General features: G+C 34.5%; 1 protein-coding gene across 1 annotated transcript in view; it reads right to left on the bottom strand.

Annotated features, from left to right (window-relative positions):
- LOC145668773 (UPF0047 protein YjbQ) overlaps positions 1–18,312 on the bottom strand; it is a 39,105-nt gene that overhangs the window by 17,925 nt on the left and 2,868 nt on the right. Inside the window, exon 2 of the mRNA XM_081736933.1 lies at positions 9,607–9,661. Within this exon, the coding sequence (XP_081593059.1) occupies positions 9,607–9,661 (55 nt within the window). The remainder of the gene's footprint in view (positions 1–9,606; positions 9,662–18,312) is intronic.

Below are 18,312 nucleotides of genomic sequence, written 5' to 3'. Positions count from 1 at the left end.
ATTTTTGAAATATGATGGGGGCTTGGTTTTAACTTCAGCGTGTTTTCTTTGCAATTAAATATAATAAACTTCAAGAAGCTCTGCATACGAAACTGGTACTTTAGGATAATAAGTCTCTGGTTGCTCAGTGGCAGAGTTTTTATTTCTGGAATGCAAACTTGAACACACGTCAATAATGATCGCATCATGTGGATTTTGTGGTGAAGAAACAACATATGTGAGTGTTCTCGGAATATTTAGATTCTACCTGTTCATGACCACACGAAATATTTTCAGCTTCTAGGATATAACTACTTTATAATATAGTTGTGCTTGCTGTGCTTGTTTTATATGTTTTAAACAAAACTTATGCACTAAGTGAATGCGTGTTAAAGTACTTTTAATATATCAATATCCTGAATTAAAAAGGGTGGTAAGGCAATTTATAGTACTGCTATTAGTATTTTACCACACTACTCCAAGTTTTTAGTCCCGCACATCTGCTTTTGTGGTACACCAAATTGTTGCACTAACAGAAAACGACAGTCATAATGCAATTACGTGATTCAAGAAAACAGCATTAAAGTGGAGGAAGTTTTCTATTTGATATTGTATTGTGTGCGTAACTACGGAGATTTGTATGTTTAGCTTTTGCGCTAAAATATGTACAACATTTACAGACTTTTTCTTTTTGACGTCATATTATTAAGCAGAAAATGACATGAAATCATTCAGTTTTACGTCTCATGATTATAGCGGCTAGGCTAAAGGGGGCGGTGACAATGAGAAATGAATTTATGGTGGAATGAATAAAGTGGGAGGAAACGGGAGAATACCCACGAACACGATGTTTGTCCACCACAAAGCTTATTTGGCGCAAGCTGGCATCGAACTAGGACCAGAGGTGAACGATCTATCACTGGGCCACCGTGCCTCCTCACATTATTAAGAAGGAACAGTAAATTTTTGAAGGTGTCAAACTTGTTAGTGCGTTTTTTTTTTTTAAATTTTAAAACATAAATATCTAAGTATTCGTTGTGAGGCAGAAATGGGATGTACAACAGTTAATGCATATTGACAAACTACGACCCACAGGCCATATGTTGCTCATGCATGATTCTATCCAGCCTATGACACGATTCCAATTCTGAAGATAGGTTACTTCGAAAGAAATGTATTAGAAATACATTGAGAAATGATTATTTTAACTTCACGTCTTATAATCACGGCACCCAATCAGATTATGGGAAACTTCAATCATTGATAGGCTTAGCATTACAAAAATTTCGTAAGATGTACTGCTGCCTTTTTAATAAATGATACTGGGCCGCCAGACCACAGATGTTAGCGAACTAAATGAAGATAAATCATAAGCATTTCGAAGGTAACTTTTCCAAAACAAAGTTTACGTATCGTTTTTACAGCTGGCGTTGATATAGGACATCAGCTTACCATTCGATAGGCTATTGATTTCTCCTTTGCTACTCCTAATGGAAAACAATCATATGATATAAAATTGAATAATCATTTAGTCAGAAATTTGAAGTAAAATGTACTTCCTATTTGATAGCTGTCAATAAATTATTCAATAATACGTTCGAAAAATATTTGAAATAGCAAAACCTATGATACACCTAAAATTTATTAATTTGTCCCCAAAATAAAACGCCAATCTGTAATTTTCGGCTTTCCTGGTAACACATACATACGAAACGCTGGGTGAAGTCGTTTCCTTTAATTTGTAAAAGTGGCTATATTGATAAAATGGTGCAAAAGTAATGAAAAAAAAAAAAAAATCAGTTGACTGACACACAATTATGCTTTTACCTCAGTTTTTGATATTTTATAAAATGATTAAACACAAACCTAAAAGATCTCTGCACTTTGATCATTCAATGGATAACGTAATTCTACAGAAAACGATCATTTTCTCCACTAATCATGGATATATACATATATTTCTTTGCCATCATATAGTTGAGATTTATTCCTTCGGCTTTCTTTTGTTCCCGAAAGATAGAGAGCAATGAAGGAAAACTTGGAATGGAAAACAGCAGCAAGAATTTTTGTGTTCCACATCAAAATTAACACTGAAGGACAATTTTCACTAAACAAAAGCTGAATCCAGTATCAAGAGCTGTTTGTGGAAACTAAATTGCAATGTTTGATACAACATTCACCACGTATTTAGAAAAAGACACATCTAACAAGGAACAGACATGAACGTGTTATCCGGACATAGGAATCAAACCTAGTCCATTCGATAAAAATAACAAAGATATGTTCATGCACAAAAAAATTAGGTGCCATGGTCAACGGAATAAGTCCCTGGGCCCATTAACCCTGTTAGTATAAAGAAAATCGTAGACTCACAGTGAAATAGCTATCATCAACACTTTTCATTGGAAAGTCATGGTTTATAGTTCATCCCTTCAGCATGAAACAAGCTTTCCAGAGATTCTATGTATTGATGCTCATAACGCACTTGAACAGGGAAAATTTGGAGAATGTCGGAAAAATTCCCTCATGCAATCCCTCCAACTTTGGACCGCTCTGGAGTGGCCCCGGATAAAAACACATAATCAAAATGAATATCAAATAATAGTATAGGGGATAGGAAATGTGTATACCAAGTTTTGTATTGATAGACAGAATAGATATGAGAGGAAAAACTTTATCAATATACGCTTTCCCCTTATACCTATTCTATTCTGCCTAAGGAGAAAAGGAAAGGAATTCTATTTTTTGAAGTTATCCCGAAAATTATCAATTTTTCAAAGAAAATAAATACGAGAAAACTTGCGGTTTATAAAACTCTACACAGAAAAAGTCCTTAGGCTATTTTCGTAGGCTTAATTGTTTCAAAGATACAGATTGAATCGATATGTCCGAACAGGAAATGAATGAAATGAAATCTTTAAGTTTTACGTTCCACGATTATGCCGACTAGACTAAAGGAGACAGTGATGACGAGAAATGAATGAAATGGTGGAATGATGAAAGTGGTAGGAAACGGGAGAACTCCGAGAAAACCCACGCACACGGTGTTTGCCCATCGCAAAGCTCACTTGGCGCAAGCTGGGATCGAGCCAAGAATTCCATGTACCAGAGGTGAACGCGGAACAAAAAACAGGGTGAGGTTTTGGACTTGAGATTGCAAACTATTTGGAAAAAGAAGCATTGAGCGGGAAAAAAATGTTCGAAATAAAAAGTTAATATTCTGGATTCGAAAATTTAACTTAAAATTAGCCCGGGAGTGGGATGGAAGCAACTCTGCAAACTCAAATGGGGACCCCAATTTTCTATTGCAGATTCGGATTCTATGAGAAAGAATAAATACATTTTATTCGAAACATTTTTGTCGATTCGTGATAGTAAGCGCTGTATTCTGTGAAAGCTAGCTGTTTCACCTAAGGCTTCTGCAATTAAGAGACTCCTAGCCCACGGGGACATCGAAAACTACGGATTCGGAACTAATCTAGGACATTTTAGACATTTTATTTTTTATCCCTTATCATTCCCTCATGCAGATCGGATGCTGAACTTACAGCATTGGGAGTGTAGCTACTCATGTCAGCGACCCCGACAACTCTGGATTCGGCACTAATATCAGTTGTTCTCGATTGTTTTTACGTTACACACTTCCTATTCCCTTCGGTGCTAGGAGTGTCTTACACAGTATTTTTCTTTTCTTCGGTGCTAGGAGTGTCTTACAAACCGAGTTTCATCTTCCTAACATGAGAAGGTCGTGAGGTACTCTACTTTTGAGATAAATCTTAAACCACCTCCTCCGCTTTCAACACCCTCCTCCCTTAAGATAAGCATCAAACAATTCGAAACCCTCTACGGTCTCTTCAATACAGTTACTTAGAAGTATGCCAACTAAACGGTGTGGGTTTGTATGCCGGACAAATATTTCTATGTACAGGGTGGCCCAAAAGTAGGTACACAGTACCGTACTGATCAGCTCATTGCATTTTATATTATTTCTTATTGTTATCCATCAGGTAGACTTAGTTTATTTATTATTTATTCTTAATGTGTTTTTACTTATATCTTAAGCTCGGAAGAGCCGAAGCAAATAAATCCATAAACTAGAATGTTATACTTGATCAATGCAGGGTTGTACACGTGCTTTTGGGCCACCTTATATAAGATTATAGTGGTATGTGCTAATTCTGTTTAGACAGTCTGTATCTTTGAAACGTTGATTCTACGAAAGAAATGTCAAAGGACCTTTTTGTGTAGAATTTTATAAACTACGATTTTTCTCGTAACTATTTTCCTGGAAAAAATCACAATTTTCGAGATAATTAAAAATAAATAGAATTATGCCTTTATCTCCCCCCCCCCAAAAAAAGACGGCCTAAATTAAAGATATTTTTCAGGATATGCTGAGACATCAAAATAAAGGTCTTAACAAAAATCCAGCTTGCTCGAACTTTTTCGAAGTTAAGGTCTACTTTTAATGGGCTAATTAGTAAATTTTTTTGCGAAAATTTGACTAACCTATCAACTCAAACTGATGGGCCGTAACTCGGAAACCGAATGTCTGTATACTCCACCCAAAGTTCAGGCAAGATTGGGTGTTCCGCACAATCCATTCTGACCTTGTGGTTCGTTTTTATAAAAAGAAAAATTAAATAAAGGACGAAAACAAATACAATTCAAACGAAAATGCATTCGCATTTCACCATATCGGCATTGTATATTTGCCAGCTGCAAGCGCTGCCTAGTAGTGTTCAGTAAAGTAACTACACTATTTAACATGTAACACGACCCCGCTCTTCTATTAACCTCATTGCTTTAACTTATTTTCTTTACATCATCTCCCATATATAATTACACTGACCTGATGTCATAATAACGTAATCCTAAAAGTTGTAATACAGAATACTAATAAAATCTTATCCAACCGTATAAAATCTCAAGAGTTGCTGCAACATAGGATATACTAGCATAAATGTTCCTCTTATGACATAAGCTTTACCTTAGTAAAGTACTTAAGTTCTACAGTAATGCTAAACAGCAATCAATACTAACTCTGAAAAACTGTTGATGCTTTTTATTAGTGGGATTCCTTTCACGTCGAACTTCCATTTTAATTCTAAAAAGTATTGCCAAGTTAAGGGGTTAAAAGGCAAGAGGGCTAGATGGAAGTAAATAACGACTTTTTTTTTTTCTAAAATAAAAAGAAGATAAAAGGAAATTTTTAATAACTTTTTTTTCTTTTTTAACAATATAATAAGAATACTTGAGGTTTCGAATTTCAGCAATCAATATTACTAACTTGTTACTTTATCTGAAACAGAAAACTCTAGTAGTTTCTCTTTTAAATATAAGCTCAGAAAAGCGGCAATATGGCAATATCGTTGCGTACCACCAGAAAAATAGCATTGAGTAAGAGCACCTTCTTACCGTACATGTGCCATGATGACTTCTTTTGTGTACTCGTACACGAATGTTTTGACGACGATATACACCTTTTATCAGAATGATGCTACAGGTTCCAAGTAAAAACGGAAACAATTTTTGCAAAGTATGTTATATCCTTCATTTTTATTCTATCCGTAGTATCTCCTAATCCCTCACTCATTTTTTGTTTGAATTTATTCATTTTAAATTACCTTGGTAACACTTTCACAATAGCAAACATTTGACAAGCAAACGTAAATTTTTATACAACGGAGCACCAAGCACCAACAAATTTTTCGATCTTAGTATTGACTATTAAAGGTCTAACTGAAATACACGATAAGATCTCGAGTCATTAAATGTCACCAGATGATGTTACTCCCTTTTGATATACTATTACAAGAGACTCGTCTGAGTGTGAGAAGCGATTGATCATAATGAGAGAGAAAAATATCTGCCTACAATATGCACATATATACATTAAAAATAAGGAAAACAACTATTTATTACTCATATATCTTTCGTAGAGCCTGGAAAAGAATTTATACCAATCATTATTATCTTTTCTTTCTAGCTGTTTCTATGCCCTTACATAACAAATAACAGTTTAAAAAAAAAATCACTATTCCAATTATTAGCTATTTAACATACGATATATTAAATTAAAAAAAGATTAACTACCTTGCGAAATTGTATTAATCTATTTCATGAAGTACTATTACAAATATTCTGTATATGAAAGAATGAACACAAGTTAGAAAAATGTTTCATGTGCTAGATCAAATGAAAAAAGCTTCGAAATGTGCTCAAATTCAGTATCAGAAAACATATTAACACTGCCTATTAATTACGATTGAAAATGTCATGCACAATCATGCAAAAAAAGAGTAGTACAGCAGGATTATGGTACTGTTACATGTAGATAAGTACAATCGCATCCTTCATACTATTCCTACATACCTCCCTTAAAAATATTTCATGTAGCATTAGTAAAACTAATGTAAAAACTAGGAGAAAACCTGTCAGCTTCTCACAATAATATACAACATGACTGGTATTATACCATTAAAAGCTTCTTATCTGACAGAACCACAGCCCAACTTTTGGATAAACCTACAAACAAACACAACTAAACAGTTTGTTCAATACAGATTAAAATCTATTTACCCAACAGCTCATGCTGTGACTCAAAAGTGTTCCGTGATATAAAGACCTAACTACATGCTCTAGCATTGGTTATTTATACCACTATGTCTATATATACAGTTAACTACGGCAACAGAAATTTAACTGCTAGATCTAAGAAACCTCAAGATTATTAAAAACCAATACATGGAAAAGTAAGATCCCTACAGAGGTGTTAATTTCTGATTTGCACACACAGAATTATCCATGCCTGGGAATAAAAATTCATTCGCAACATCCAAGTATTACCATTTATCCTTTCCCAGCTTAGATATGTTGTTCTATTTAGGGGGTGTCCAGCAGTATTATGTGCTGAAAATGCAGCAAATTTTAATAACGAATAATGAAACATTCCATCATCTGAAATGTGATTCTCAGTATTAGTAACAGGTATTGCACTTTTCTGAAGTGAATAGGTGATTAAAATATTTCTAAAAGTGTTAGGGTTTTTTGTCGAAGCACTACCCAAGTATTGTTTGTCAATGAGGTTGGAAATTTACTGTCAATTATCTTTTATTTTTATTTTTGCTTTAAATGTGAGTGACGGATAATAAGAATTTAATATCAAAAAAACTTGAGACAAATTTTGGTGAAACAATGATGTCATATCTATCAACTTAGATATGACATTTAATTACTATTCAAATCTTGACAAGAATTCTACATAAGTTCTTTCGTTCTATCATCATTTAAATTTGTATATAACTTAACGCAAACGTGAACAAGACGAATGTTTATTGTAACATACTATTTGTGTTAATTTCTTTTATGTTACAATTTTTACATTATTAGTAGATTGTAGGAATAAGATTTAGAGTACACTACTTTTTTTTTTTTTTTTTTATTCTGGGAAGGAGTAGAAAAATGGGAGGAAGTACGTAGGAATGTCTGTCACTAATGAAGAAACCTCACACAAGAAAACACGTGTAAATATAACGAAAAAGTTCCTCCATAATAATAATATTAAAAAGAAAAGGAAGACCTATTCGACATTCAAGACTTCTTTTTTTTAAGCTATTACTATCACTACGAATATAATAAAATAGAAGTTATATATATTTATCAGTCTAATTTAACTATCCTAAAGAATCTAGAACTTGTAGGACGATAAAAATCTTCAATTTCATAAATCTCCACATACGCATCAACACAAGGTAACTATAATAACAAACAAACAAAACAAACAAACAAACAAAAAAAAAAAAAAAAAAACATACACCTCGGCGTTATTTAGTTTTAAAGCCCGTTTTTATTGGTTTATTAGATTTAATTGAATACGACTTCATATTGTTTATGTGATATATATGTATAGAGGTACTACGATTTTTACTTGTCCCTGATTTCACGTGCACGGATGAAGCACTGTGGGTATTTAAATTCGTTACCCACCAGATTTATGTTCATGCTATACTGTGCAGAAGTATAAAATAAATTTTGCTCTAGGATTTGGAAAAAATCTGAAACAAGGAAAGCACATCACAAAAGCAATGATAGTGAGGAAAGGACAGTTTCCTTTCCAGTGCTTCTCTAACCTGAAAATCAAACTTTAAATATTAGATAAAAAGGTATTCTAAAGATATTTTTATGTCATCCAAATTTAGAATTACAGCTAAGGACGCCGATCTTTACACGCGCTTCTTATCTCTATTTATATTTGTACCACATCGCCAATAACTTACAACTCAAAAATGGATGTCCGTAAAAATCGTTCCTATCACTCAGTTAAAGTATTCAATACATATATTGTGAAGATATCAGTATTTATCGTTTATTGATTAGTATTGATCACCCACCTACCAAACTATTGATTAATTGATAAATGTATTCTTTATTTCAGTGTAACGAAATTGACATTTTGTGAGACTGTTTTTAGTTACATAAAAGTGTTTACCAAACATAGAATAACAAATCACGGAAGAACAGACCTTAGTAATGAATTCATTATAGTCTGACAATTCATGATATGCTTTCTTTTGCACTTTCTGACGTTTTCTTGCAAAATTGAGTAACTGTTTGTTTATATTATATGTTATATAATTAATTATGTCAATATACTACTTTTATATAATAAAGATGAAAGAATTTATTCCTTGATTATCTAATTTTTCTTACATCAAGTGCCTATCAACACGAGACTCATCTCATCAGCAACACGTCAAGAGAATTTGGCTTTATCAGTTTTCCATATATATATATATATATATATATATATATATATATGTGTGTGTGTGTGTGTTTGCTATATCTCCAATGTATTGTTACATTGAATAATAATAAAGAAGAAATATCATTATTATCTGAGAACCATTTTTGCTGTACAATTTGACTAGCTCAATTCCATTTTCGCCAACACTTATATGTCCTCATTAAGAGTAAATTGAATTGTAGGAGACCTGGTTCGATTCTAGGCGGAGGCTCATGTAGTTCGGATCCCACTGTAGGTCCATGTGCCATATAGCCTCGCTACTCAAAGGGATGCTAAACCAAAAATAAACTGAAAATAAACCATTTTTGGTGCACACATTTAATAATTCTCGAAAGAAGGTCTACTACCTTGAAAACGATTAGTATAATCTGAACAATAAACACGCGACACTAATGCAGCAAAGGTGAGAAATGCTTGTGTCGTGAAACGATGTTAATAAAACCTTGTACCTGCCTTCTCTGTCAGTTAACAAAATTTATGCAGGAAAAGGCACTGTTTCGTACCCCGTACTTTGTAACTCTCCCATTCATTCACCGTTCTAAAACACAAAACAACAAACCTATCTTAATCCGATAATACATTGTAGTAACTAAAATTCATCGTGTGTGCATTCTCAACATCTGGCAATAGCACTGCCTTGATACCATAATAGCATATAGGTGCGCGCGTGTGTGTATCACAAAGTGCCTAAATATTAATCCAGAACCGGCAAGGATTTGTTACTTAAATTGTGATGATACTCCTAAAACTAATTTATAAAATTAAGTAACATTTCTGTGCATTAACTCAACTTAGGAGGTATAAATGTAGTTTGTACATACCTGACATCTGGATCCCAACTTTCATTTAAAGCTAAACTTGCCGATGTGTGAAGAACTGAAAAGCAAAAGGCAAATACAAATAAATAAATTTAACGCACTGACAGATAGTAAAAACTCTTGGGTATTTTATTTTCAAAAGTTCTAGAGATAAACCCAACATTCTGTATCAATATTTCATGTTTCTCCATTACTTTATTAATACTGAACATAAAATCATTGAATGTGAGAAAAAGTCACAATCAAATCCCATCACTGTACAAATATACAACCCCGAACGATGCAAATAAAAGTAAGCATGCATTGGAAGAAAAATCTGTTCCCTGAAATGGCGGAGAATTGAATCAGATTTTCTGCGCATTTCCAACATTATTTATAATACCATCTATTGGATTGGAGTTATGTCTCCACTGCTAGATTGTTACCGAACTGGTGAGTGTCTGTTCCAATGGACTCTGGCAATACGAAAATACCTTTACAAAAAGTCTGAGAGTATCTGAAGCTGCAAGAATAAACGAGTAAAATTTCTGTGTTCCAGAAATGTTTGCGTGTTGTAGAAATGTTGCTGACTCGGCGAGATGCTTTCTACACTAACAAATACAAAATTGACTCTAGTATCGTTTGCTGCTGCCCAGTCCAAATGCTGCCGGGGTGAAGAATTTTATTATTATATGGATGCTGCAGCCATGCACGGGCTGCTAGCCTCGTGCCAGCAATTCCATTACAAAGCCTCTTTTCATGAGCTATGCAGCGAAATCCCATTTAGCCTCTATGACAAGATCAGCTTTATGTAAACGTAAGTTTAAAAAGTTCTTTCTTTCTTGCACTAAAAATATTTCTTTTTCGGCCTAAACTAGTTTTTCAAGAACACAATACAATTCTGCTGAAACCAGTAGTGAACATTCCAAAATTCCAACATAATTGACATACTCTCTTTGTTTCCCTTTCATAGTATACCACAAACAGTGACGACGCCAACTTGAATTTTCAGAGGGAGTGGGGAGCTATTCTTTTGCATACTGAAAAGGATAGTTTGATATTATTTGACCTACAATACAACACACGTATGTATGGCAGACGTAGCCTTCCCCCTTTCCCAAACCCATTCTGGTGTCATCAATGATTATAAATGAATAAAGAGTGGCTTGCTCACTAGTCTAGAGAGAGAGATTTGTGCTTCATCCTGTCCCAAAAATTATTATTGCCATCTATCTTACAATAACCTAAATTAAAGCGATTTTCATCTCCACGGTTTGAAGTGGAAACTGTTATAACAAATAAGCCATGCTGATCTCAAAATAAAACTTAGAGGACACATTTATAACAGTCCGAATAAATATATATATATATATATCAAATTTTATCAAAATTCTACTTTATTATATACTATCTGAAAGCTTTTCTTAGCTCTGAAAGCCAAGTCTTATAACAATCACATTTATTTTCCTAAGGACAGACATATTTGTGAATAATCACCTGCTATATTTTTCAAAGTCTGGTCGCTCCCTTTTTGGTACCAACACAAAAAAATAACAACGAGCGGAAATCTCAACTTACCCCCAGCTGCTGGTTTCCTTCTTTAGAATATCTTTCATTTCGCAATATTTGTTTTCGCTGAAACCGTATTAACGTACAAATGCGATACAGGCCAGAATCTTTTAAAAAGCTTGTGTGTACATATTATACATAAAGAAAAACACATATATGTACTTTAGCGTTCTGAGTACGAATAAAACAAAACAAAAAAAAAAAAAAATATTTATTTTACAATATCTTACAAAAAGTTTTAAGTACCAGAAACTGATTGGGTTAAAGAGTTTTGAAAAGGAGGATCAAGTTCGGAAGTGCTTAGATACAAAAATTACAAGTGTTAAATAGAAGCAACAGGAAGGCATTACAGCATACTTGAGGCTTCTTTTCCTTTCTTTTGCAGGTTTGGGAATTACACATCTAATGTAATGATAAAAGAATCCGGTTTATATTACATCTGCTCGTAAACAGGGTTTCAGAGATAACAAAAATATTACGAAATGAAATGATGTTCTAAAGAAGATGAGCAGATGGAGATACAAGGTGAGATTTTTTTTATCCAAGACACACAACTATAATTATAGTGAGGATCTAAATATACTGCACAAATTCGTTCTTTACAATTTCAAATGAAAGGACACTACTAACTAGTTTAATCAGCGGGTTTTCCACCCATTAATTTCCTTTTGCTGTGTGAAGCATATTTATTTAGGTGCTCCTACAATACTAATTTGTGTTTATACGCTGGCTTGTTTGGAACATCGAACCTGTAAATCTGTTCTATAGAAATCTCTGCGTTAAATATTTTTTAAACTTGTATGCTTATTCCGTAAGCTTGACAGAATATGATCACACACTTCTAAGACTTTCAATGAATCTAAAACGTAAGATAAAAATAGAAACATATAAAATTGCATGCAGATTAGAAATATGATGGATACTTGATAAAATGTTTCTACATTACTTTTCATGATTTAAATAACATTCTAATCAATTCTATTTTCTTGGCATATGCCCACTAACTGCATAGGGATTGGTAATATGCCTGCTGCAAACTCATACAATTATATAAACAATTATTAATGCGAGAAAAAAAAAAAAAAAAAAAAAACACCAACCACCACGTAATGGGTAGTAACTACAAGCAAGCTGTGCACCTACTCAGGTTTAAGGCAGATCAAAGTTGGTGGGCATGTGGAGCTGCGTACGTAGCAGGGTTGGCAAAAACCATGGTTTTTATTAAAAAACCCAAAAAAACCGGTTTTTTGGGTTTAAACCAGGTTTTTATGGTTTAAATGATTTGCTCTATATATTCATATCATATATGGACAGAAATAAGTTTGTTTCGCCTTGATGTTATTATGCAACAACCGGGTTATGCTGGAAGGGGTCACATAAGCTTAAAGTGGAATAAAAACCGCTTCTCGAGTTACATCTGAGAGAAATTGTCCTCCATTTGAACTCGGAACCAGGACTAATTGGCCACAAATGCGATACGTCTGCCGACTCACTCACGAAGGAATCCTGATAAAAAAAAATACGTTGTACTGATCTTTACATGCTTCTTAATATAACTGTCAAGAGTCATTTCAGAAGGACAAAAAGATAAACAGTTGCACAAGTGAAACCATTACACAGAATTAATTACATGTGAACAATTTCAAAGTAGGACGGAGTACAGAAGAACTAATCTAGTTCAAGTTAGTTAACAACGACTTTTATTGGTCCCAATTAAAGAAATAAACCGACTTAATCTGCATATCAATAAGAAAAGGGAATAAAGATACGAATTATTTGAGTTCACTTTGGCTCAGACTCATTTATACATAAATAGATACCAAAGATACTTATTTCACTAAATGCAACCTTGGTTTAAACCAGCCAACCCTGGTACGTAGGGAGCAGATTCGTTACCTGTGGTGCGTATGCACGTAAAGAAAGATATGTTTGTAACGTTAGTGTCTACGTAAGAAAACCAATTGCCAATGGCCACTTATACTCACGCAGTTCAATTTTTCATACAGCAGAGACCATATTTTAAGTTTGTACTTAAAAGCTTGGAATCCCTTGTTGCCAGAAAACCAGTCTTTAAAATATAACAGATGATTATTCAAAATATTTGTCCTCAGAGAACATGAACGCGAGTGTTAAAACATATAAATGATTTTTTACGCTAAGGTTATTCCTTAGGTAAAATTGATTTAAAGAAGCGAAGTCTTTTTTTCTGAGCAATTACATCTCTACCTTATAGGTGCCTGTCAGTCCCGCTTCACTTTACAGTACTGAAGAAAGCAAATAATAATGAAACGTTTCTCTATAATTTTTCAGTATCGTAGTACGAAAACTGTTAGTGGAACAGCGTGTGCTATCGATACATTCTTTATCATCAAAGAATATATCTTCAAATCAGTTCAAACGACGAACTCAGCAAGAACGAAGATAACTGGAAAATATACTCCGAGAATCATTAAGTTACATTTTATATTCTTAGTTACCAGTTAACATAAATTCAGAAAAATGACAACAGATCACTTTGATGCATGCATGACTTGAGAACTACGGGAGTTTGTTTCTCAGAAGCTCTAATATACTGTTATTCATATGGTCGACTCATGAATGGGCTTATACAAATCAACGAACCGCACGAAACACCTACACAACTTCAACGTAACGAAACGAAGCATACTGCTGGAATCAGGCCAGCTAAGCCAATTCCACGTGTTTTCAATTTTGAACTTCCCCAACAAACAGTGAACAAAACGGACCAGCACGTTTAAAGAAAGTGGCTGTTAGTTCTTTTGGTGTTCTGCACATAAATGTAAATACTTATTTGTCGTACGAGAAAGAAGAGGCACCATGAATATATGAAGGATCCCAACTTCCCTGGAAGAAGTTTAAACCCTGAGAAAGTCTACAGTACAAAAATAAGTGGTCGAAAATTAGGTAGTACACTTTACCGACCCAAACAATGGCTGACAATTTCAGTTACGTTTAAATTGTACTTATTCCGGTTGTTCAAAAATTAGTTCGTGTGTTCTCATATGATGTACCGAATCATCAAGCTTTGGAATTTGACCCCAGATCACTGCGAGCGAGATTTTTCCGTTTTATTTTAACATCCCATGATGATGCATCATAGGAAAAAAACGGGAGAACTCTGAGAACGGTATTTATCAACCAAAAACCCCACTTGGCGAGAGCCGGATCGAACCAGGACCTCACGCCCAGAGGTGAGTGTTCCACCACTAAATCACTATGTTCCTCTGAGCGAGATTACTTGGAAACTAAATACCACAAATAAACATACTTCGTAGCGTTTACTGACCGTTTATGAACACAGGAAAACGTATGAAACCATATTCTTATGTAACATGACAATGAAACAAGGATGCAACTACTATTAAAGTGGAATCCGGAGAAGTACTGTGGTTTGGATCTCAAATGTATTTTCAGAAGGCACAAATTTACGAATACACGCACTGGAAGTAGAAGCATAGCAACCGGGCTACTACCGTAAACTAGAACTGTAGGAAACATACTATTCCATAAAATAATCCTACGGCAATTTTCAATCATTATGCCCATAACGAATACCAATGTGCTGATGGCGTGAACAAAAATTCCTGCTAAGTTCACAAAATACATACACAATTAGGGTGATATTTAGTATCTCCCCGAATCTTGTACATAAAAGATCTCCGGAGTTACTTACTTCACAAACTATAGCTCAGCGAGCGCAGGGGGTTAGAAGCCCCGCAGAGCTCGTCGTTTTCTACCTCTATCACAATTTAGACAAAGTACTCGGTTCTGGAGCCATGTAACGAGTTGGGGGAGGTACTGAATGCCATCCCACATTTACTTTGCTAGAATAAGCTGAAGACTACACACACAACAGAAGGTGCTTGTCAAGTTTTGACACACCACATTTCGGAAAATTTAAAGGTTAAAATTCAATATTCTGCATGAAAATACATTTTTATAAGGAATACATTTCTGCACACAACAAAACGAAAAGATTAAAGCAGAAACTGATATATGAGCATACGCCAAATCTCGTTACAGTGTAGTTTCATTTATTACTGTATAGCATCACAAACTCGCATGGGGCAGAATCCGGACCCAGCACTAGCATTGTGGGAAAACAAACCCGTGGCTGCTTAGGGACAGAATTGGGACACAACAGTTAAGTATTGTGGGAAAACAAATGTGAAATGAATTGAACGTTTGCCATGCTAAGAGTGCAATGTTCGCTTGAAACTGAGTAGCAAAAAAAAAAAAAAACGAACAAATTAACTGATGTTATCTTTCAGTACTGAGTCATTTAAAAAAGAACATTTTTTTTTTATTTTTCAAATGTTGGGATGGCCGTACACTGGAAATGAAGGGATGCCAAACCGCACTTGAGAGAACCGTACAGCAAAGTCTTCCAAAATACAAGACAAAAGGATTTTTCCCTATACTTAGAGCCTTTGCATTTCAAGTGGGTCCTCGGGAAATACGTGAAACATACTTCGGCCCTATCCCCGCCAACCTCTTAAGGAGAAAACCTTAACTTTGCTTTGGGGGCTGTGTTGCCAATTTGTCATTCAGTCGTTTGGTTTTGGCAAGTGAAGATAGTAGACTACTTAGAATGACTAACAAGACAGTGCACAGCGAAGCCCGTGCAATAATACGGAACGTTTGAATGTGAGAACCCTGTCCGCATCTAACTACTCAAGGATCCTGGCCACAGCAACTTGTCCTTTCGAGGGAGGTATACTCTGTTCACTATCCTCTTATACAGTTTCAGAAACTCAAAGGCATGGCCCCTTTCCCCCAAAAACCGCAAAACAGCACTCAAATAACGTCAGCGGACAACTCTCCCGCTGGCAAAACCGATCCATCAATGCTTGTACGACGTTGCCTTGTCTTTTCAAATTCTCAAGAAAGGGATGGTCAGTGACTATTTTTCCTTTTTTTCGGTCATTTTTTTTAAAATTTACAACACACTTTTCTTTTACTTTCCCGTAACTCAGATAAAGTAAACATTTTCCTGGAAACTAGAGCAATGTGGCACAATAAGCATAAACGTCTCCCTTGAACACTGATTAAATACTATAGCAATAGAATATAAGCGTTATATAAATAGTAACTATTGACTGTAGCAAAACCTAAGGAACGTACTGTAATAGACGCACTCACCAATTTTGATAAACACTGAAGCCTATTGTGTAACACAGTTCGAATACTATTACCAATATAATAAGAAATACGTCTAATACAGCAGTGTTCACGAGTCGACACGAGAAATAGGGTTTCCTTATCTAAATTTTTTAAGTCACATCTCGTCTCTCTTTTCGAAGATTTTTATTTTCTCTAGCTTCGATTATCGAAAAAGATGCCCTCGTCTCGTTTCATTTTGAAAAATCACATACAAAATTTATGATCTGATTTTTTAGATTTTCAAACTATGCTACGCATAAGTGTCGGAAGTCTTACAGAACGGGTTTGTCCATTCGTTCGTCTGTCGTCAGTTATCACAGCCAAAACAATAGGAGATATCGACATGCGGATTTTGCAATCGATTCATGGTCTCAGGAGTATTATATATATATATATATATATATATATATATATATATATAACAACCTGCAACACTGTCGAAACCGGAAGTAGTTCAATCTATAGTACTTCTGGTTTCAACACTGATTTTCATAGAGCATGAACTGGAAAAGATATTGAGAAGCACTTCTTATGCAATCTATTTAGCGTCCCAAGAATAGATTCTATAAACTTCCTTAATCCTCTATTCAAACTGGAAATGATCCAAATTAACGATTTTTGGTTTCAACATTCCGTCACAGAACAAAAGCAGTAAGGAATAGCGAGAAACGTTTTATATATATGTACTCAGGAACAGGTTCTTTCTTTGATATTATTCCTCTATTACATTCAGTATTGTAGATGTAGCCGACTACTTCGAAGTTCTAAGTATTGTATTCGGATTGTTTGGAAGTATTACATAGTTTCAACTGTAAAACAACATTCACTTGTCTTAGTTTCATCTAGAACAGAGTTGTCCAAATGGCGGCCCGCCAAACCATTTTATGCAGCCCACAAAGCTCTCACAACATAGATTGTTATTACTGATAATATTTTCATTTATGTTCATTCTTTTAATGTTTCCACTCTTCTTTCGAAATAAGACATCCATTTAGCGCTTCTGTACAACAAAAAGGCCCGGACATCCAAGGCAACACTGGAGTCGGTAATGTAGCTATAGGCAAGGCATCGTTGCTGAAAGAACGATTACTTCAATTAACCAAACCAAACCAACCATACCAATTCACCATGAAAATTGTGAAGAACCGCTTCAGAAGCAGCCTTGGAGATTCTTCTCTTTTACATCTTCTGCTGCTCGCAACAACAGGATTGGATGTAGATATCCCAGCCCTTGTAAACTTTGCTAGTCACCCTCATTTATCACATTGAATGTAATATTTCAAATACATTTTTATATTTTTCTTTTGTAGTATAATAATATAATAATAATAATGATAATAATAATAATAATAATTATTATTATTATTATTAGCTGCGGCTCTTCACCTTGTTAGCAAAGACGATTATGGCCCTCAGGCTCATTATAATTGGACACCACTGATCTAGAAGTTACCAGAATCCTTAAGCGTAACGAGAGGTTCATGAAGGGAATGATATAACACTCAAACCATATTTATCATTGGAGTATATAGCGTAAGACTTGCGTATCTTTATAAACATGATAAATGGTCATACAATCATTCTATCAACTTATGATTTTATGTTAAGATTCATGTATCAATAAAACAAAGTTTGAGAACTAAGACTGGGATAAACTAGAGTTGCCCGCCAGACTCATGAAATTTATCGTCTCGTCTCGATTCTAGTCTCGAAAATGAGACGAGAATGGTCACTTTCTCATCTCGTCTCGAATTTAAAAGATATTTCTCACCCCTCGGGAGCAACACTAGTCTAATACTATATATCCTAACAATAAATTACGCTTAATTAGCCATGTAGGAAAGACGTAGAATTAAAGCAACACTAGGAAAACTCTAGGAACTAGTGAAAAAATATAAAATAAAAAAGTTCCAGTAGCATTTGGCTGAAATATAAATTAGAAATGAACATCTGCGTGAATTCATGTTATTGTGCTTT

The sequence above is a fragment of the Thermobia domestica genome, chromosome 13 (genome assembly GCF_964235325.1).
Source record: "Thermobia domestica chromosome 13, izTheDome1.hap1.1, whole genome shotgun sequence".
NCBI lineage: Eukaryota > Metazoa > Arthropoda > Insecta > Zygentoma > Lepismatidae > Thermobia > Thermobia domestica.
The sequence above is the reverse complement of the archived record's forward strand: the minus strand, read 5'-3'. Positions and strand labels throughout refer to the sequence as shown.